Source organism: Piliocolobus tephrosceles, chromosome 8, assembly GCF_002776525.5.
Source record: "Piliocolobus tephrosceles isolate RC106 chromosome 8, ASM277652v3, whole genome shotgun sequence".
Lineage (NCBI taxonomy): Eukaryota > Metazoa > Chordata > Mammalia > Primates > Cercopithecidae > Piliocolobus > Piliocolobus tephrosceles.
The window spans coordinates 98155999-98178199 of record NC_045441.1 but is presented as its reverse complement, the minus strand read 5'-3'; the positions used below and the strand labels follow the sequence as shown (position 1 = coordinate 98178199).

The 22201-nt window shown below is 42.8% G+C and overlaps 2 protein-coding genes across 5 annotated transcripts in view; one reads left to right on the top strand and one right to left on the bottom strand.

Moving 5' to 3' along the window:
* The first annotated feature begins 3342 nt into the window (after window positions 1-3342).
* EFCAB10 (EF-hand calcium binding domain 10) lies at window positions 3343-21415 on the top strand. Of its 4 annotated transcripts, XM_023183100.1 has the most exons (5): window positions 3343-3479; window positions 16333-16497; window positions 16612-16699; window positions 19049-19072; window positions 21109-21415. In XM_023183100.1, coding segments are annotated over exons 1-5 (384 nt in total). In that variant the 5' UTR covers window positions 3343-3373; the 3' UTR covers window positions 21110-21415. The 4 variants fall into 4 exon arrangements, with proteins under 4 accessions (XP_023038868.1, XP_023038867.1, XP_023038866.1 ...); XM_023183099.1 differs by lacking the exon at window positions 19049-19072 and having other exon boundaries at window positions 3374-3479; window positions 21109-21154; XM_023183098.2 differs by lacking the exon at window positions 21109-21415 and having other exon boundaries at window positions 3374-3479; window positions 19049-19085.
* RINT1 (RAD50 interactor 1) overlaps window positions 18856-22201 on the bottom strand; it is a 37204-nt gene continuing 33858 nt past the window's right edge. The window contains 3 exon segments of the mRNA XM_023183097.2: window positions 18856-19413; window positions 20908-21026; window positions 21099-21279. Coding sequence (XP_023038865.1) covers window positions 19221-19413; window positions 20908-21026; window positions 21099-21279 — 493 coding nt within the window. The 3' untranslated portion in view covers window positions 18856-19220.

The window sequence follows — 22201 nt, the reverse complement described above, 5'->3', positions numbered from 1 at the left end:
TGTTTTCCTCTGACTGATCCTCACCCTTCACCTATCATATACCTACCCTTTCCTGATTGGTTTTCTACGTTGTCGTGCCCATCTTTGAGTAGTGTCTTTAACCTTTTTTGTATATTCACACACCAACTAGCACATATTCCCCATTCTGAGTCTATAAAAGGCCCCAGACCCAGCAGCACAGGGAGAAACTACCTGACTGTTGGGGTGGGGGACCAACCTGACCCCCACAGCCCCGGGATCCCCTCTCCACTGAGAGCTGTTCCGTCACTCAATAAAACTCCCCGCCTTGCTCACTCTTCTATTCTCAGCACATCCTCATTCTTCTCGGGTTCAGGATAAGAACTCCAGGACTGGAGCACAGGCCAGACTCAGCCTGGGTGGGCCGAGGGGGCAGGCCGTCTCCTGCTGCAGGAGAGTAAGGCCTGGATAGGGAATCACAGGCTTGAGGTCTCTGGCTTGCAAAGTGACCGAGAAGAAAATCCTGCATTACAGGCTAGTCTCAAACTCAGGCTCAAGCAATCTTCCTGCCTTGGCCTCCCAAAGTGCTGGGATTACAGGATAAGCCACCTCACCTTGCCCTGGGCACACAGCTTTCAAGTCTTTTCAGAGAGTAAGTCTGTCCCTCCTCGGAACACCTCTAGACTTTGGGGACAAGAGCATTATCCCTTCTCTCTGTTCAAAGTTGCGCCAAGGACCCAAACAGCCCTAAAATCTCCTCTAGTTCTCCCAGATGATCAGGGCTTTTCTGGCCTGCCAGATAGCTCAGCATTCTCAAGGTGGGCCTGCCCTCTGGAGATACGGTACCCACTTTCTGTTTGCATGTTCACATGGCTACTTTCTGTTTCAGACTTTGTTCAGTCTCCTAGCATTCATTTTTTATCTCCTCTTTCCACTCTTTTTTTTTTAACTTTAATTTTAGGTTTGGGGGTACATGTGAAGGTCTGTTTTGTAGGTAAGCAGATATCAAGGGGATTTGTTGTACATATTATTTCATCACGCGGGTATTAAGCCCAGTACCCTGTAGTTATTTTTCCTGCTCCTCTCCCTCCTCCCCCGTCAAGTAGACCCCAGTGTCTGTTGTTTCCTTCTTTATGTCAATGTGTTCTTATCATTTAACTCCCACTTGAGAGAACATGTGGTATTTGGTTTTCTGTTCCTGTGTGTGTTTGCTAAGGATAATAGCTTTCAACTGCTGAAAAATTATTTTTACTAAATGCTGAACAGATAAAAAAATTTTGTAAAATACATATACAGGGTATAAAGAATCATAATCGGATGAACACCTGTGAACCCACCCCTCAATTACAGAAAAATCATATTAAAACAAATCCTGCAGTCCTCGGGATATTCCTCCCTAAACCCATTCCCTTTTCTCCCACCTCCAAGGCAAACATTGTGCTGAATTTTGTGTTTACCATTCTCTTGTATTTCTTGATAGATTTCTTACAAATGTTTGAATCTGTAAACAATATATTCAGTTTGGTATGTTCTTAAACTTTAAATTGATTTATATAGTATATATTCTCTTGAAGCAATGTTTTTGAAATTCACCTATATTGTTGCAAGTAGCTACAACTGACTGTTGAAATGGTTCATAGTATTCATGTGTAATATACCATAATTTTTTTGGTGTTTTTGAGATTGAGTCTCGCTCTGTGGTCAGGCTGGAGCGCAGTGGCGCAATCTCGGCTCACTGCAACCTCCGCCTCCCGGGTTCAAGCGATTGTCCTGTCTCGCCCTCCCGAGTAGCTGGGACTACAGGCATGTGCCACCACACTCGGCTGATTTTTTTTTTAATTTTTAGTAGACTCGGGGTTTCACCTTGTTAGCCAGGATGGTCTTGATCTACTGACCTTGTGATCCACCCGCCTCAGCCTCCCAAAGTGCTGGGATTACAGGCGTGAACCACCGCTCCCGGCTTTATACCATAGTTTTTAAAATCCATTTTACTCTTGGTATTTGGTCTGTTGTCAGTGATTTCTATTATGAATGGTGCCGCTATAAACATTCTTGTACATGTCTCCTGGTGTACACTGACAAGAGCTGCTCTTGGAGTGGAATTTCTGGGTCAGAGTATAGAAACATGTTTAAATTACCAAGAAAATTCTAAACTGTTTTCCAAAGTGGATGTTCCAATTTATGCTCCCAAGATCACTGACCGTCTCATTAATTGTGGACGTCTTTGCCAGCACTTGATATTGTTCAGCTTCATAACCTCATAACCTTTATCAGTCTGGTAGATGTGAAATGGTATTTTCTTGTAGTTTTATTTACTGGATTGTCAAAGAAGCTTAGAATATTTTCACATGTTCACTGACCATTTGTCATTCCCCTTCTTGAAGTGCTGCTTCTGGGCTAACTCTTGGGTGAAGGACATGGGCACAGGCCCTCAAGGACAGATGGCCCAGCCCAGAGTTTTAGTTTCTCAGGTCTTCCCATGACTGAGTAGAGGCCCTCCTAGCTACTTGCATCCCACCTTACTCAGTGACCCTCCCTCAAAACAACTGTCAGGGCCAGGCACGGTGGCTCACGCCTGTAATCCCAGCACTTTGGGAGGCCAAGGTGGGTGGATCACCTGAGGATAGGAATTCTAGACCAGCCTGGCCGAGGTGGTGAAACCCCATCTCTACTAAAAATTACAAAAAAATTAGCAGGGTGTAGTGATGCATGCCTGTAATCCCAGTTACTTGGGAGGCTGAGGCAGGAGAATCTCTTGAACCTGGGAGGTGGAAGTTGCAGTGAGCCGAGATCACACCATTGTACTCCAGCCTGGGCAGTAAGAGCGAAAATCCATCTATAAATAAATAAATAAATAAGTCAGTCAGTCAGTCAGGTGGTCTCCCTCTCCTAAGACCAGCTCCAGCAAACAGGGGTTGGAGCTCAGGATCCAGGCTGTTCTGTGGCCCACAACCCAGTCAACAGGCCAAGACCTTCCTGCCTAGTGGCCAGCGCCATGCCTGCAGGCCGCTCACACCGAAGATGCCACTTAGAACTCTCCACTGGGCACCCTCAAAATTGCACAAGTTCCTTCTGTTATTAGTTCATGCTGAGTTGTGATGCCAGCACTTCAAGCCTTGTTAATCATTGGATCAACAAGTACCGAGCTAGGTGCCAGAGAGAGAAATGGGAAAAGGCACTTGGGCCCAGCCCTCAGCCTGGATCACGGACAGTGACGTTGGTCCACACCTCACCTGCCCTCTCTGCCCTGCTACATTCCCCAGGCTTGCCCTGAATGTTGAGCACTAGAAATTCCAGGTCCATGTCGCAGCCACAGGGGAGTCAGGGGCGTCACGTGACCGCGCCAGGGCGAGGGAGGCGGAGTCGCACGGCTGGGACGCCAGGCGGTCGCCTAGCAACAGCAGGACGCGAACCGATGGAGACCAGCAACAGGGAGCTCCAAGCCGCGGAGTATTTGGAAAGGCATCGGATCAAGGAGCTGGTGAGCTACCTCACCAGTGCCCTCCTATTCTTTCGGCCGGGTAAGGGTCCCCATGACCCGTTACAGCCATCCCTCCACGCGGGGCTTGCTTCCCTCACGAAACCCCCTCTCACACACTCGCTTTCCACTGCCTCCCAGCCACGTGAGCCCTTCTGCTGTTGATAAACTCTGTGGCCTTCAATAAAACAGTCCCTCAGGCTGGAGTACAATGGCCTGAGCTTGTTTCACTGCAACCTCCACCTCCCGGGTTCAAGCGATTCTCCTGCCTCAGCCTCCTGAATGGCTGAGATTACAGGCGCCCGCCACCACGCCGGGCTAATTTTTGTATTTTTAGTAGTGACAGCGTTTCATCATGTTGGTCAGGCTGGTCTCAAACTCCTGACCTCAAGTAATCTGCACGCCTCGGCCTCTCAAAGTGCTGGGATTATAGGCGTGAGCCAAGTGCGCGGCCAAAGTTTTGAATCTGGCAACAAAACAATTGATAGGGTAGGATAGATGTTCTAGAGGAGATGGCTTCTCCTAACATTTTTTTACACATCTGAACCCCCTACAAAATTTGAATCCTTTTGTAATTTAGGAGTGGTGTATCATTTAAAAATGGTTTTATGTCCTCCCCAGGGTGCAGAATTGTAATTTGCCGACCTCCATATGGAGCGTCCAAAATGCCAAAATTGTCCATTTGCTTCTTAAGGAAATGGAAATACCAAACATTCCAACTTTGCCAAAAAACACCCAACCAATATCATGTATAGGATGATAAAGTTCTTGCTAGTTGTTTTAAAGTATTAAAACAACCAAAAAAAAAAAAAAAAGAGGCCGGGCACGAGATAGCACCATTGCACTCCAGCCTGGGTGACAGAGCAAGATTCCATCTCAAAAAAATAAATAAATAAAAAATAGAAAAATAGGCCAGGTGCAGTGGCTCAGGCCTGTAATCCCAGCACTTTGGGAGGCCAAAGTGGGCGAATCACTTGAGGTCAGGTGTTTGAGACCAGCCTGGCCAACATGGTGAAACCTCCTCTCTACTAAAAATACACAAAATTAGCTGGGTGTGGTAGTGCATGCCTATAATCCCAGCTACTCATGAAGCTCCTTGGGAGCGGTGGCTCACACCTGTAATCCCAACACTTCAGCCCAGGAGTTCTTAAACCAGCCTGGGCAACACAGCTGGGACCACTCCTCTACTAAAAGTAAAAAAATTATCTCAGACATGACGGTGCATGCCTGTGGTGCCAGCTACTCAGGAGGCTGAGGTGGGAGTCTCGCTTGAGCCTGGGAGTTCGAGGCTGCAGTGAGCGGTGATTGTGCCACTGCACTCCAGCCTAATATTATCTATTAAGACAAATGATGGGCCAATGCACAGTGACTCACACCTGTAATCCCAACACTCTGGGAGGCTGTGATGGGCAGATCACTTGACTTCAGGAGTTCCTAGACCAGCCTGGGCAACATGGGGAAACCCCATCTCTACCAAAAATACAAAATTAGCTGCACATGGTGGTGTGTGCCTATAATCCCAGTTACTCAAGGGACTGATGTGGGAGGATCACATGAACCTGGGAGGTGGAGGTTGCATTGAGCCGAGATTGCTACGCAGGCCGGGTGACAGAGTAAGACACCATCTCAAAAAAAAATTCTTAAAGACAAATGTTAGGCCGGGCATGGTGGCTCAAGCCTGTAATCCCAGCACTTTGGGAGGCCGAGACGGGTGGATCACCAGGTCAGGAGATCGAGACCATCCTGGTCTACACGGTGAAACCCCGTCTCTACTAAAAAATACAAAAAACTAGCCGGGCGAGATGGCGGGCGCCTGTAGTCCCAGCTACTCGGGAGGCTGAGGCAGGAGAATGGCGTAAACCCGGGAGGCAGAGCTTGCAGTGAGCCGAGATTGCGCTCCAGCCTGGGCGACAGAGTGAGACTCCGTCTCAAAAAAAAAAGACAATGTTCTTCATCGTAACAAAGGGATATGTTACATTCATTACATAAAAATGTATGTCAACATTCATTTTTAAATTTCATTTTTATTGAAGTGGATGTATGGGGTTTAAAAATTGAAAAGTACTCCAAAGCTTATAATAACAACAGCATTCCTGTCACCATCCCCAGCTTCTGCACAAAATAATTTCAACTCTTCTAGCAATATTCTTTGCTATTTATCTTCAGATTTCTAAATAACAGACCTATATTGCTGCTGCTGAATGTTTTTCCCTCTAGGTTAGATACTAGCTTTATGCTGTGGAAGATGAAAATGCGGCTATCTTAAACACACACCTCATACACCTGTTCCCACTCACACCCATCTTCCAGATAAATTTAGATCACAATTTTGATATCCTCAGTATTCAGAATTTTTAATATTATTAGGCAAGTATCTATAATCCTTATACTACACTGATTATATTTCCCTTGTTGTTTTCCCTGGTTAATAATATATTTAAATTTTTGGCTTAAATTTGTGTGATCATCACTAATTCATCCATACCCTCGTTTGCCACAGTACAGCTCTCCTCTCATTACATTTGCATTCACTGGGTAATTACCCCCACCACCCGATCCCCGTAACCCCAGCTCCGTGTCTTCCTGCTCCAGTCTGGACTGATTGCTACACAGTGGTTATTCACAGCTTCGCCTCACTCTGATCCTAAGACGACTCCTCACCTCTCTAGTGTTCAGAGCTTGTTTTATGGCATGGCCAGCAATCCCTCATTCTTGCTTTACCCCTTTCTTCTGGTGGAGCATATCCTTTAGTGGCTTCCTGAGAGAGTGTGCTTTGAGGGGTAAAGATTTTGGGAACACACATATATAAAAATATGAATTCCTACATTCAAAACTTTAATAGAGTGGAGGCTGCGCATGGAGGCTCATGCCTCCCAACACTTTGAGAGGCCGAGGCAGGCAGATCACTTGAGGTCAGGAGTTTGAGACCAGCCTGGCCAACATGGTAAAACCCCGTCTCTAATAAAAACACAAAAATTATCCAGGCATAGTGGCATACACCTGTAGTCCTAGCTACTCAGGAGACTGTGGCAGGAGAATCACTTGCATCTGGAAAGTGGAGGTTACAGTGAGCTGAGATTTCACTATTACACTCCAGCCTGGGCAACAGAGCGAGACTCCATCTCATAAGAGTAGATACAATTTTAAGTTGGAACATACTGCCCTCGGAATTTTTGAGGCATTGTTCCATTGTCTTCTAATTTCTCATGTTGCTCTGAAGAATTCTGATGTCATATGTCATCAGATTCTTGATCTGGGTATGAGGCAAGTTTATTCTTTCTGGAAACTTTTTAGGAGTGTCTTTTTATCTTATCTCTGGTGTCCTAAATATTTATATGCCTTGGAATGGTTTTGTTGTTGTTGCTGTTAATGTACTGTGCTCTAGGTACTTTATGGTCTTATTAAATTTGGAGACATTTTTCTTTCAGGTCTAGGAAGTATTTTTCTTATTTTCCTTACCTATATCGTTCTGGAATTATTAGATATTGGACATCTTGGCTTGATTCTCTAATTTTCTTTACATCTTGATGTGTTGTATAATTTTTATCAGAAGAATGCAATTTATGAATCTGCAGATTCTCTTGAGAATTTACCAAATTGCTATTTTGATGCTCCTCACTGACTTACACTTACATTTCCTGTCTTCTTTAGTAGTTCTTTATGGGTAAGATGACTGTATGAGTTATCATCCAAACCAGGGATATTTTGAGTGAAAATAGGTACTATTAATAATTATTCCAGGACAACATGGTAAACTAGGACTGTCCCAGGCCAACTGGAACATTCGATTATCCTTAATATGGGTATCTTAAACATGATATGAACAGCAAAAACAATTTAAAATTAAAAAGACAGGCTAGGCATGGTGGCTTACACGTATAATCCCAGCACTTCGGGAGGCCGAGGCGGGTAGATCACTTGAGGTCAGGAGTTCGAGACCAGCCTGGCCAATGTGGTGAAAACCTCTCTCTACTAAAAATACAAAATTATCCAGATGTCGTGGCACAGTGAAATGCTGTCTCTACTAAAAATACAAAATTAGCCAGGTGTGGTGGCACATGCTTATAATCAGTTATTCGGGAGGCTGAGGCAGGAGAATCGCTTGAACCCAGAGGCAGAGATTGCAGTGAGCTGAGATCGTGCCACTGCACTCCAGCCTGGGTGACAGAACGAGACTCTGCCTCAAGAAGAAAAAAAAAAAAAAAAAGCACCATGGCAGCCAATGGGTCAACTGAAGGAAAAATTAATTTTTCTGAGTTTCAACATGAGCCCAGTTACCCGATCTGCATGAACTTTCTGATAGTCTCTGAGAATCTCAAACAGTTATAATACACACAAACAGAGGCCTCCATTTGGCCATCTCGGTCACCACACAGAATCCCACTCAAAGAAGCACAGTCATTCCAGCAATCAAGAGTAATTTGAAAGGAATCAAAAAGATTTCAACTCATAATCCACAGTAAAACCGCTCAAAAGTCCTTCCTCCTTGTTCCCAGCTGTATTCTCCACAGCAGCTGCAGAGCCTGTCAGGTTCCAAATCCATGACACTCAGCCCGTCCACCTCTTCTGTCTCCTCCCTATCTTGCGTGGTTTTCTCAGTTCTTTACTATGTCAACCAATTTAGCATCTTGAAGATTCTTTTTTTCCTCCAGCACAAAAAGCCTTGAACTCATCTGGCAACACCAGAATTTTCCAGTAGAAGGCATTATTGGGGGAAAATAACCTAAGCAGATAAAGACAAAATTCTCCTTAGTGGAAGGGAAGTCTGGGAATACCCATACATTAATTATATACCTATCACATAAATAGTGTAGCTGTTTTTTAAAATTGAGACATGGATACTACTATTTTTTCTTTTCTTTTTTAAGACAGACCCTTGCCCTGTCACCCAGGCTAGGGTACAGTGGCACATCTCGGCTCGCTGCAACCTCTGCCTCTGGGGTTCAAGCGACTCTCATACCTCAGCCTCCAGAGTAGCTGGGATTACAGATGCAAACCACCACGTCCAGCTAATTTTTGTATTTTTAGTAGAGAGGGGGTTTTGCCATGTTGTCCAGGCTGGTCTGGAACTCCTGACCTCAAGTGATCCTCTCTCCTCGACCTCCTAAAGTGCTTGGATTACAGGTGTAAGCCACTGCGCCTGGCCGGGTACCATCTTTAATAATGAGAATTCCGGCCGGGTGTGGTGGTTCACGCCTGTAATCCCAGCACTTTGGGAGGCCGAGGCGGGCAGATCACAAGGTCAGGAGATCGAGGCCATCCTGGCCAACATAGTGAAACCCCGTCTCTACTAAAAATACAAAACAATGAGCCGGGCGTGGTGGCAGGCGTCTGTAGTCCCAGCTACTCAGGAGGCTGAGGCAGAAGAATGGTGTGAACCTGGGAGGCAGAGCTTGGAGTGAGCTGAGATCATGCCACTGCACTCCAGCCTGGGCAACAAAGCAAGAATCTGTCTCAATAATAATAATAATAATTCCTTAAAACATCTTTATAAACACCACAGTTGGGGAGAGGAAACCATAGGTATGGAAACACTGAGCCAGAATAAGAAGGTAATGAAGCTAAAGAAGGGGTGGGCTGGCATGCAGAGTATGTATGCAGTGCTGTTGAAGTTTCCTGCCCGAGTCCTCCTAATGACAGAGGAGAGAGGACTTGTCCATTCAGTGTCTGGGACCTTAGCCTGATGTGGCATAAGAAGTTTCTTTGAAGTCATTTGTTTTGTCCTAAAAATTAATGAGATCTGTTCTTCTGTAGATATACCTATTTCTTAATATAAATGTTTTATATTACTCACCAAGGTATGAGTGATGCTTAGAAAGACACACTAGTGGGCCGAGCGCGGTGGCTCAAGCCTATAATCCCAGCACTTTGGGAGGCCGAGACGGGCGGATCACAAGGTCAGGAGATCGAGACCATCCTGGCTAACCTGGTGAAACCCCGTCTCTATTAAAAAATACAAAAAGCTAGCCGGGCGAGGTGGCGGGCGCTTGTAGTCCCAGCTACTCAGGAGGCTGAGGCAGGAGAATGGCGTGAACCCGGGAGGCGGAGTTTGCAGTGAGTTGAGATCCGACCACTGCACTCCAGCCTGGGCGACAGAGCGAGACTACGTCTCAAAAAAAAAAAAAAAAAGAAAGACACACGAGCTTTATCCTGTGTCTTTGTGAAGCCCCTGGTATTATGACATGTGTCCCAATTTGAAAACCTTGGAATTACAGAGGAGTTGCAGAAAATAAGACTAGACAGTTTGATTGGGCAATTACTATTAAGGAAACAGGTACGCAGTCCCCCGTTCTCAATTCCAAAATTCTGAAAGCTCTGAAAACCAACAGTTTCATAAGTCACTTAACAGCAAGACCTGACCTGACCTGAAATAATCTGGTAGGAAAACCTTGCCTCAGCTAGGGTATATTGGGAAATATAATTGCTGGGTGTTACAAAAATTAGCTAGGCATGGTGGCCATGTAATCCCAGCTACTTGGGAGGCTGAGGCAGGAGAATCGCTTGAACCTGGGAGGCAAAGGTTGCGGTGAGCCAAGATTGCACCACTGCATTCCAGCCTGGATAACAAAGTGAGGCTTCATCTCAATGTGTGTGTGTGTGTGTGTGTGTGTGTATGATACGGTTTGGCTGTAGCCCTAGCCCAAATCTCATCTTGAATTCCCACACAGTGAGTGAGGGACCCGGTGGGAGGTAATTGAGTCATGGGGCCGAGTCTCTCTTGTGCTGTTCTTGTGATAATAAGTCTCACGAGATCTGATGGCCACGTTTTTGTTTTTGTTTTTTTTGAGACGAAGTTTCACTTTTGTTGCCCAGGCTGAAGTGCAATGGCGCGATCTCGGCTCACTGCAACCCCTGCCTCCAGGGTTCAAGCGATTCTCCTGCCTCAGCCTCCTGAGTAGCTGGGATTACAGGCGCCCACCACCACGCCTGGCTAATTTTTTTTTTTTTTCTTTTTTTTAAGTAGAGACAGGGTTTCACCGTGGTGGCCAGGCTCGTCTTGAACTCCTGACCTCAGGTGATCCACCCTCCTTGGCCTCCCAAAGTGCTGAAATTACAGGCGTAAGCCACTGTGCCTGACCTGATCTGATGGTTTTAAAAACGGGCATTTCTGGCTGGGCGCAGTGGCTCACACCTGTAATCCCAGCACTTTGGGAGGCCGAGGTGGGCAGATTGTGAGGTCAGGAGATCGAGACCATCCTGGCTAACACAGTGAAACCCAGTCTCTACTAAAAATATACAAAAAAATTAGCCAGGCATGGTGGCAGGAGCCTGTAGTCCCAGCTACTCAGGAGCCTGAGGCAGGAGAATGGCGTGAACCTGGGAGGTGGAGCTTGCAGTGAGCCAAGATTGCGCCACTGCACCCCAGCCTGGGCGACAGAGCGAGACTCCGTCTCAAAAAAACAAACAAACAAAAAAATGGGAGTTTCCCTGCACAAGGTCTCTCTTTGCCTGCTGCCATTCATGTAAGACATGACTTGTTCCTTCGTGCCTTCCACCATGACTGTGAGGCCTTCCCAGCCATGTGGAACTGTAAGTCCATTAAACCCTTTTTCCTGTATAAATTACTCAGCCTCAGGTATGTCTTTATCAGCAGCATGAAAACATACTAATAGAGTATATATATTTTTATATATACTGTGTATATGTGTATATATATATACTGTATATATATATGTGTGTACATATGGGTATGTGTGTATATATATACACACAGACACGGTTGCTGGCCGTGCTGCCATTTTACAGTGACAATTCTATGCTATATAAGGAGGGAATATGAATTTTTAGGGATGGCTTTAATAAAATTAGACAATTATATCAACAGTAACCCAAATGAGAGAGATTGCTGTGGGATTGGTAGAGTAAAATGAATTTGAAAGCTATTGAGAAAAAACTCAATAGAGACCATCATGACTGACTAAATTTCACCATTAAAGATGCTTCCATTGTAGTAGAGTATGGTAAAGTCTGCAAGCTTTAGAAGCACATTACCTGGATTCATACTGGCTGTGTGGCCTTGAACAAGTGACTGTTGTGAGAAGTGAATGAAGTGATCCATAGAAAATGCTTTGCATAATACCAGACATATAGTAAGGGCTCAGTTAGCTATCATGATTAAGATTTTGGACCCGGCCGGGCGCAGTGGCTCAAGCCTGTAATCCCAGCACTTTGGGAGGCCGAGACGGGTGGATCACGAGGTCAGGAGATCAAGATCATCCTGGCTAACACGGTGAAACCCCATCTCTACTAAAAAATGCAAAAACAAAAACTAGCCGGGCGAAGTGGCGGGCGCCTGTAGTCCCAGCTACTCGGGAGGCTGAGGCAGGAGAATGGCGTAAACTCGGGTGGCGGAACTTGCAGTGAGCTGAGATCAAGCCACTGCACTCCAGCCTGGGTGACAGAGTGAGACTCCGTCTCAAAAAAAAAAGGTGTTGGACCTAAGCGTTGTATCCCTTGAAGGATTGTTTTTTATATCAGCTGACATTTTATGTAACATAGGAAGTCAATTAGCTATTATCATTAAGAAGTTGAACCTGAATGTTGTATCCCTTGAAGAATTGTTTTTTTATGTCTGCTGACATTTATGTAACATAGGTGGTTAGTAACATTTGGCTCTGCCTTTCATGTTTTAAAAAGGTTCTGTCTTTATTATATATATTTATGTTGTGATCATTTTCAAAACATTTTTAAAAGCAGGTAGAGTATACATTGTAGTCTCCAAACATAAACATTGTAACATCCCATGCAGCCTAAAGGATACACAATAAGCCTGGTTTGGATTTTCATCAAAGTGGTACACCAAGTTCCATTAGCATTATTTACTTATTCAAGCTTTAAAATGAAATGTAGTGAGTTGAAATTCAAAGTTGGTCTTTTTCCAGTTTCTGAATTTGATATATGGTCCAGAAAGAAGAAACAGAAGATTTCATACAAAATGTGACTGCCTTTACTAGCCTATTTATTGCTAGAGCATATTTGTACCAGCAAGGCACAATATTAGATTTAAAAGTCTACTTCTGGTTTCAACACATAAATTCCCAGGGATGAAAAAGATGGAGTGGAAACCTATAAATTAAAAGATTCAAAAATATAACCTGAGTGAAGAGACAACCTATGGAATGGGAGAATATATTTGCAAACTATGTGTCTGATAAGGGGTCAATATCCAAAACATGTAATAACTCAATAGTAAAAAAAAAAAAAATTTAATGGGCAAAGGACATAAATAGACATTTTTCCATAGAAGATATAGAAATGGCCAACAGGTATATGAAAAAATGCTCAGTATCACTAACCAAGGGAATGCAAAATAAAACCACCATGAGATACCATCTCACACCTGTTAGAAACGGTATTATCAGAAAACAAAAGATAACTGAGCATGATGGCACATGCCTGTAGTCCCAGCTGCTCAGGAGGCCAAGGCAGGAGGATCACTTGGGTCCAGGAGTTCAAGACCAGCCTGAGCAACATAATGAGACCCCATCTCTAAAACACTAATGAAAGATGAAAGATTTCAAGTGTTGGCAGGGATGTGGAGAAAAGCGAACCCTTGTACACCACTGGTGGGATTGTGAATTAGTACAACCATTGTGGAAAACAATATGGCGGTTTCTCAAAAACGTAAACATAGAACTTATCTGGCGTTCCCACCACTGGGTATGTATCCACAGGAAATGAAATCAGTATGTTGAAGAAATACCTGCACTCGTATTCATCGCAGCACTATTCACAATAGCCACTATATAGAATCAGCCTAAGTGTCCATGGATGAATGGATGAAGAAAATGTGATATATACGCAATGACATACTATTCAGTCTTACAAAAAAGACGAACATCCTGTCATTTGCAACAACATGGATGAGCATAGAAGACATTAAGTAAATCAGGTACAGAAGAATACCTCATGAGCTTAATTATATGTGGAATCTGAAAAAGTCAAACTCATAAAAAGAGGAAAATGATGCTCAAGAGCCAGAGGGCGGGGGCATTGGGGAGATGTTGGCCAAAGGACACAAAATTTTAGACAAAAGAGGAGTAAGTTCAAGAGACCTACTGTATTATCGTGGTGACTACAGTTAATATATATATTTGAAAATTGCTGAAAGAGTAGATTATCAGTGTTCTCACCATGAAAAAATACATATAAAGGGACTTCAAAAAGTCCATGGAAAAATGGAATTAAAAGACTAAAAATTATTTCTCAACATAAGCTCTATCAAATTCAAGATACTTTTGTAAACAATGATACTAGCCATTTAGTCCATCCCTAAAGAACTCTGAGGGCCCCGGAAATTTAACAACGTCAGTGCAGTCTTTTTTTACATCATAAAGAAAAAGGGGTGCCCTTTAAAGGTTTTTTTAAGATCAGGAAACAAAAAAGTCAAAAGGAGCTAAATCAGGACTGTAAGGTGGATGCTAATGATTTCCCATTGAAACTCTTGTAAAATTGCCCTGTTCCATGAGAGGAATGAGCAGGAGCATTGCTGTGGTAGAGAAGGACTTTCTTGTGAAATTTTCCTGGGTTTTTTTAAACTAAAGCTTTGGCTTTCTCAAAACATTCTCATAATAAGCAGATGCTATCATTCTTTGGGACTCCAAAAAATCAACAAGCAAAATGCCTTGAGCATCCCAAAAAAGTGTTGCCATGACCTTTGCTCTTGACTGGTTGATTTGTGCTTTGACTGGACCATGTCACCTCTTGGTAGCCATTGCTTTGATTGAGTTTGTCTTTAGGATGACACCGTAGAACCATGTTTCATCTCCTGTTAACAGTTCTTTGAAGAACTGCTTCAGGATCTTGAGCCCACGTTTAAAATTTTCCATTGAAAGCTGTCCTTTTTTGTCTGCAGCTGATCTGGTGCATTGGTTTTAGTACTGATTGAGTGGAAAGTTTGCTTAACCTTTTAAGTCAGAATAGCATAAAATGAACCAACTGAGATGGTTTGGGCTATTGTTTATGCTGTTAATTGTCAGTCCTCTTCAATTAGGGCACAAACAAGATTAACTTTGCTCCTCACAAACTGATGTGGATAGGGCTATAATCAATTAAGATTGGCCACACATTTTAATAACAGTTGAAGTTGGTGATGGGTTCATTTTACTTTTTTACTTTTATAAACATGAAATTCTCAGTAATGATGTAACTTATTTTTTTTTTTTTTTTTTTTTGTGATGAAGTCTCACTCTGTCACCCACGCTGGAGTGCAGTGGTGCGATCTCAGCTCATTGCAAGCTCTGCCTCCCGGATTCACGCCATTCTCCTGCCTCAGCCTCCCAAGTAGCTGGGACTACAGGTGCCCGCCACCACACCAGTCTAATTTTTTGTATTTTTAGTAGAGACAGGGTTTCTTTCACTGTGTTAGCCAGGATGGTCTCGATCTCCTGACCTCCTGATCCTCCCGCCTCAGCCTCCCAAAGTGCTGGGATTACAGGTGTGAGCCACCACGCCCAGCCATAACTTAAATTTTTTAAAGAAAACATGAATTGACCAAGCATCGTGGCTCATGCCTATAAATCCCAACGTTTTGGGAGGCCGAGGTAGGAGGACTGCTTGAGCCCAGGAGCTCGAGACTGGTCTGGGCAACATAGCAAGATCCTGTCTCTAACTTAAAGTAAGAGTAAAGCTTAAATTGAAATGATAACATGATCAAGCAACAGGAGTGGTATATACCATCCAAACTGCTCTATCACAACTTCATGTAGTGGCTTCATCATGATTGTTCTGCACTATTTCTGAAAAGTAAGTTGATCTTGATTTTTCATTTTTAAAATTGTTTAAACTACAGAATATTTATCCAAATAGATTTTATGTTAGAAATGAATACATATGCTTCCTAATTACAGGACCATATTTATCACTCTGTTTTTATTATATATATGTATGTATGTGTGTATGTGTGTGTGTATATATACATATATTAAAAAAATTTTTTTTTTTTGAGACAGAGTCTCGCTCTGTTGCCCAGGCTGGAGTGCAATGGCGTGATCTTGGCTCACTGCAACTTCCGCCTCCCAGGTTCAAGTGATTCTCCTGCCTCAGCCTCCGGAGTAGCTGGGATTACAGGCATGCGCCACCATGCCCGGTTAACTTTGTATTTTTTTTTTTTTTTTTTGAGACAGAGTCTCGCTCTGTCACCCAGGCTGGAGTGCAGTGGCCGGATCTCAGCTCACTGCAAGCTCTGCCTCCCGGGTTTACGCCATTCTCCTGCCTCAGCCTCCCGAGTAGCTGGGACTACAGGCGTCCGCCACCTCGCCCAGCTAGATTTTTGTATTTTTTAGTAGAGACGAGGTTTCACCGTGTTAGCCAGGATGGTCTTGATCTCCTGACCTCGTGATCCGCCCGTCTCGGCCTCCCAAAGTGCTGGGATTACAGGCTTGAGCCACCTCGCCCGGCCAACTTTGTATTTTTAGTAGAGATGAGATTCCTCCATGTTGGTGAGGCTGGTCTCAAACTCCCAACCTCAGGTGATCCACCCTCCTCAGCCTCCCAAAGTGCTGAGATTACAGGCATGAGCCACCATGCCCAGCCTATTATTTATATCTTATCAATTCTTTAGGTGGCCAACTTCTTCCCTGCATTATGCTGTTCCCTTTATCTTTTTGGTTTTCAACCCTGTCTGCAACTTATAGTCACTTGGGGAGTTTTTCTAAAAAATGCCCAGGTCCAGTCTCTGTATTCAATCATCTGAGATAGGGCATTTGTATATGTAATTATTTAAGTATTCAATGTCTTACCTTCTTGTTGGACTGTTTCATGAAAAGTAAGGCCTTTGTCCCCAGTGCCTAGTACAGTGCCTTTGCTATAGCTGTTTAATAATTGTTAAATGACTACTTCTATTTGTGACATATTTTAGTTTTGTATCAGAAACAGCTGGAACTATTCTTTTGCAGAAAAACCAAGAGAATATTTAATATCTCTATTGGAACGACTGAGAATTGCAAAAGTAACAGGCGTAGCATTTCCTTTCTTTATGGATAACTCTAACATTGTGGCCATGTTTGAGATGATGGACTCCTCAGGCAGAGGCACCATATCATTTGTGCAGTATAAAGAAGGTCAGTACGTTCTACAAATTGAGGTAATAGTTTGTGGTCATTCCATAATATTTTTCTAGCAGAAAATACTTCTCACTTTGTAAAATTCTCACTTAATTTCTTATTATTTTACAGCCCTAAAAACTCTGGGTCTATACACTGAAGATGGAGATTTAAAAGATGATGGACATATAATAACTTTGGATAAATTCAAGGAGGAAGTGTAAGTTTATTTTTAAGTGACAAATATTTTAATAAGGTGGCATGATTTTGAAACACAATACCTTGGCCAGGCGCAGTGGCTCAAGCCTGTAATCCCAGCACTTTGGGAGGCCGAGACGGGCGGATCACGAGGTCAGGAGATCGAGACCATCCTGGCTAACATGGTGAAACCCCGTCTCTACTAAAAAATACAAAAATCTAGCCGGGCGAGGTGGCGGGCGCCTGTAGTCCCAGCTACTCGGGAGGCTGAGGCAGGAGAATGGCGTAAACCTGGGAGGCGGATCTTGCAGTGAGCTGAGATCCAGCCACTGCACTCCAGCCCGGGCGACAGAGCGAGACTCCGTCTCAAAAAAAAAAAAAAAAAAAGGAAACACAATACCTTTTAAAATAGGTTCCTATCTTTTGAAAGAAATATTTTGTTCCCTTGAAACTTTCAGCTGACTGGAAAGTGAGGACAGGGAAGGCTGACAGTAAAGTCTCTAAGTTCGGGAATAGGAGGGGAAAATGCTGGGGTTAGAGAGGAAGCTCCGGAGGCAGCTTCATTCTTTTTTTTTTCTTTTTTTTCTGAGATGGAGTCTCGCTCTGTTGCCCAGGCTGGAGTGCAGTGGCAGTATCTCAGCTCACTGCAAACTCCACCTCCCAGGTTCAAGCGATTCTCCTGCCTCAGCTTCCCAGTAGCTGGGCTTACAGATGTGCATCACCAGGCCCAGCTAACTTTTGTATTTTTAGTAGAGTCAGGGTTTCACCATGTTGGCCAGGCTGATCTTGAACTCCTGACCTCAAGTGATCCACTGCCTCGGCCTCCCAAAGTGCTGGGATTACAGGCATGTAATGGGCTGCGCCCAGCCAGCTCCATTCTAAATAGGAAGCCCCAGCAATTCTCAAAGGATGAGGTGAAGAATCACCACTATGCTGGGACAACTAACAGAGACACTTTGAGCTCAACACACTAGCTGGAAACTCTCTCTATAAAATACATACTAATACAATTTAGCTCAAAATATTTCCTCAAAATTATCACAAAGTCAATGTTTATCAGTAGCATAGGCTGCATATTAGTCTGATAATTTTAAATTTTTTTTTTTTTTTTGAGACAGAGTTTCACTCTTTTGCCCAGGCTGGAGTGCAGTGGTGTGATCTTGGCTCATGGCAACCTCCGCCTCCCAGGTTCAAGCGATTCTTCTGCCTCAGCCTTCTGAGTAGCTGGGATTACGGGCATGCGCCACCACGCCCTGCTAATTTCGTATTTTCAGCAGAGACAGGGTTTCTCCATGTTGGTCAGGCTGGTCTCAAATCCCTGACCTCAGGTGATCCACCCACCTTGGCCTCCCAAAGTACTGGGATTACAGGCGTGAGCCACCGCACCCGGCCTAATTTTAGATTTTGAGATATTACAGGATTAAAAGTACTAACCCACTGCTAAGTCAGAAAAACCACTGGCATAAAATTTAATAGTTGTAGAAAGTTTCCAGGGAATCTAGCTCAATTTTTTAAGAAGTTTTACTCTGAGATTTTATTAATCAAGAAGCTATTATTGAATACAGCCCAAGGTCAAGGAAAAGTTACAAGAAAAAAGAAACTTGAGATTTTTGTCTCATCAGTTACATAAATAATAAAAATGTTTAATTACATTCCCTACCACGTGGGAATGTTTGAGTCAGAGTGCCATGGCCTGAAATGTTTCATCCAGAAAGAAAAGGTTGCCCATTGTCAGACAGAATGAAACTAGGAAGCATTTAAAATAGAAGGACATTTGTGAGAAAGAAGAACAATCCTATCTTATTCACCATCTCACAATGTGTTTTTTTTTTTTTTGTTGTTGCTGTTTTTTTTTTTTTTTTTTTTAGAGACAGGGTCTTGTTCACTTGCCCAGGCTGCAGTGCAGTGTCACAATCACAGCTCACTGTAGTCTTGACCTCCTGGGCTCAAGCTATCCTCCCACCTCAGCCTCCCAAGTAGCTAGAACTATAGGCATGCATCAGGGTCTTGACATGTTGGCCAGTCTGGTTTCGCACTCCTGCCTCAAGCGATTCTCCTACCTCAGTCTCCCAAAGTGCTGGAATTACAGGAATGAGACACTGTGCCCTGCCAGTTTTCTTAAGGAAATATAGTGAATTCTCAAACTAGATACAGGTGCCTCAATTAAAATATACATTCCAAAGTGAAATTTTAAAAAGTTTATTGGCTATGTTTGATTATCCACAACAGAATTTTCCTTAATTAGCACAGGAAATTGAAAGTTGGTTATAATTTAATATCTCTGCTCTTGTCTTCAACAGACATACTCAGCATTTATACTTGTAAATAGAATGAGTTTTCATTGTTTTGTTTTCTGTTTTTGTTTCCTTAGGAACAAGAGGATGAAGGAAATATGGTCAGCATTTTAATAACACCATAAATCCAAGATAATTAATCCTATAAAGTTTTCCAGTTTCATTAATTCAGAATTTCATCATATAACTTGAAATCGAATTGGCTTCCTCTTAAAAACAAAAACCAAGAAAACGTTTTTCTGAAAGACATTATTTTCCAGTATTAGGCCAATTTGTCCTCAAATTAAGTAGAATCTCAACATCTTGTTGAGCCAGTTTGTAAATTCCAACTTCATTTAATGCTGCTGTGGCAGGAAGTTGCCCTGAAGTTGACTGCAGTACATCTTTCAGGAGTAGTGCAGAACCGACGTTCAAATTCAAAACAATACACGCTTCTTTTATACTGTTTAGGGAAAACAAAGGAGGTAAATGAGATCTCCATTATCTGCATCAACCATATTATAACAATTTTGAGAATCCTAAACAGCTTCTCTGTACTGCTGGTCCTCATGTTCTCTATAAAAATACTTATGGATTTATTATTTGGTTCTTTTAACATGGTAAGACTACACAGGTGCAGAGTTTCTATTTCTTTAGATCAAGGTAATAGGATCCCTGTTTCAATATGTATCCATTATTTCCCTAAACACAATACTTGATATTAATACTATATTAAATATGGCTATAACTTTAGGTAGATTAGAATACGGGAAAAGACAAAAATAAGGGATAAAATGAAAGCAGCAGAAAGAACATTAAATTTTAAAAACTGTCATATGAAACATGTAAACATAAGCTTTCATTTTACAAGTTTAAAAGGAATGCTTTATAACCTCACAAAACCCAAGCACAGTTTAAATTTTACTTTTTTTTTGAGACATCATCTTGCTCTGTCACCTAGGCTGGAGTCCCATTGCATGATCATAGCTCACTACAGCTTCAGTCTCCCAAGTAGCTAGGACTACAGGTCCATACCACCATATCTGGCTTTTTGTTTGTTCGTTTTAATACTTTTTGTAGAGATGGAGTCTTGCTATGTTGCCCAGGCTGGTCTCAAACACCTGGCCTCAAGCAATTCTCCCACCTTTGCCTCCCAAAGTACTGGGATTACAGGTGTGGGCTACTATGCCTGGCCTATAATTTAAATTTTATATCAACAAATTCTCAAACTATAATTACAGTTAGAACCAAAATTAATGTCAAATGTTTAAGGAAACAAATTTCTTTCAGGCCTGGCCTATTAGTTATTAAACATATTTGTAATTTTTGTTGTTTTTTTGAGACAGTCTTGCTCTGTTGCCCAGGCTGGCGTGCAGTGGTACACTCTCGGCTCACTGCAAGCTCCGCCTCCCAGGTTCACGCTATTCTCCTGCCTCAGCCTCCTGAGTAGCTGGGACTACAGGCGCCCACTACCATGCCTGGCTAATTTTTTTTTTTTTTTTGTATTTTTAGTAGAGATGGGGGTATCATCATGTTAGCCAGGATGGTCTCGATTTCCTGACCTCGTGATCCGCCCGTCTCGGCCTCCCAGTGCTGGGATTACAGGCATGAGCCACCGTACCCGGCCCTGTAATTTCTTATATTTAGTGAATAGGGCACAACTTTTTTTCATTTTCGATTTATTCCTCCAGTAACCAAGCAACTAGAAGCATTAAACCAAATACTAGAAAACAAAACCCAACATATAATTTATATCTAGTTCTGAAACTTTTTGAGATCATGGGTCACATCTATCATTTTGGTTTCCCCATTGTGCTGTAAACATACAGTAGACAATGTTTTAAAACTTCAACTGATCTTATCCCACCCAAACATCTCCAGAACCCTAAAGTTAAAAGGAGTTAGCCTCCTGTAACAATTTGATACATTAATATTAATTGTTAAATGTTGAGCTTACTGTTTAAAATAATTTTCTGGTCTCTTGCAATAGTGAGAAAACAAAGGGAAAAGATTCCGAGTCATATCAAACTGCAGCTGGGCTGCTCCTCCTTCATTGAAGTGATTAGCAAGAATTATCTGAAACAAATAATAATTCATATAATGCTTGTCTTTATTATCACAGCCCAAAGACAGTCTATTCTTACTTACTTCTTGGTAGATGTATATATCCAGCTTCTCTACAAGCATTTGCCAGAAAATTTTAAATAAGGAGAAACAAAGCTGCTGCTCCAACTGAAGTAAATGGTCTCGTAACGTCAGCAGTAAGGGGCAAGCCGAACTGGACAGGGACATCACTGCCTGCTCTGACTGAGATGGCAAGGACAACCATCTGGAAAAAACACATTTTTACCAAAAAATTGTCATCAGTTTGTACTTTTGAAGTTTTTAAATCATTTTAAATTGGAGGAAGTGTTCTAGGGCATTTTGGATAAGAAAAAATACACAGTCCAACATTAAAAGCTCTATCAGAGGCCGAACGCGGTGGCTCAAGCCTGTAATCCCAGCACGTTGGGAGGCTGAGATGGGCGGATCACAAGGTCAGGAGATCGAGACCATCCTGGCTAACACGGTGAAACCCCGTCTCTACTAAAAATACAAAAAATTAGCCGGGCGAGGTGGCGGGCGCCTGTAGTCCCAGCTACTCGGGAGGCTGAGGCAGGAGAATGGCGCGAACCCGGGAGGCGGAGCTTGCAGTGAGCTGAGATCTGGCCACTGCACTCCAGCCTGGGCGACAGAGCAAGACTCCGTCTCAGGGAAAAAAAAAAACTCTATCAGAAAATAAATGTACCTGTATTTTATATTTTTACTCTCAAATACTCTTTAATATGGGGATATTTCCAAAATATCCCCAAATTTTAATATGTGAATTACCAATACAAAGCAATTACAATTTAAATGTCACTTAATTTTTGCATTTTATGTAGTTTTTGTTTTGTTTTTTGGTTTTTTTTTTTTTTTGAGACAGTCTCGCTCTGTTGGCCAGGCTAGAGCTATAGGGTTCAAGCAATTCTTGTGTCTCAGCCTCCCAAGTAGCTGGGATTACAGGTGCCCACCACCACGCCCAGCTAATCTTTGTATTTTTAGTAGAGACAGAGTTTCACCATGTTGGCCAGGCTAGTTTCGAATTCCTGCCCTCAAGTGATCTGCCTGCCTCAGCCTCCCAAAGTGCTGGGATTACAGGTGTGAGCCACTGCACCCAACCTGATTTTAGCATTTTTTTTTTTTTTTTTTTTTTTTTTTTTTTTTTTGGG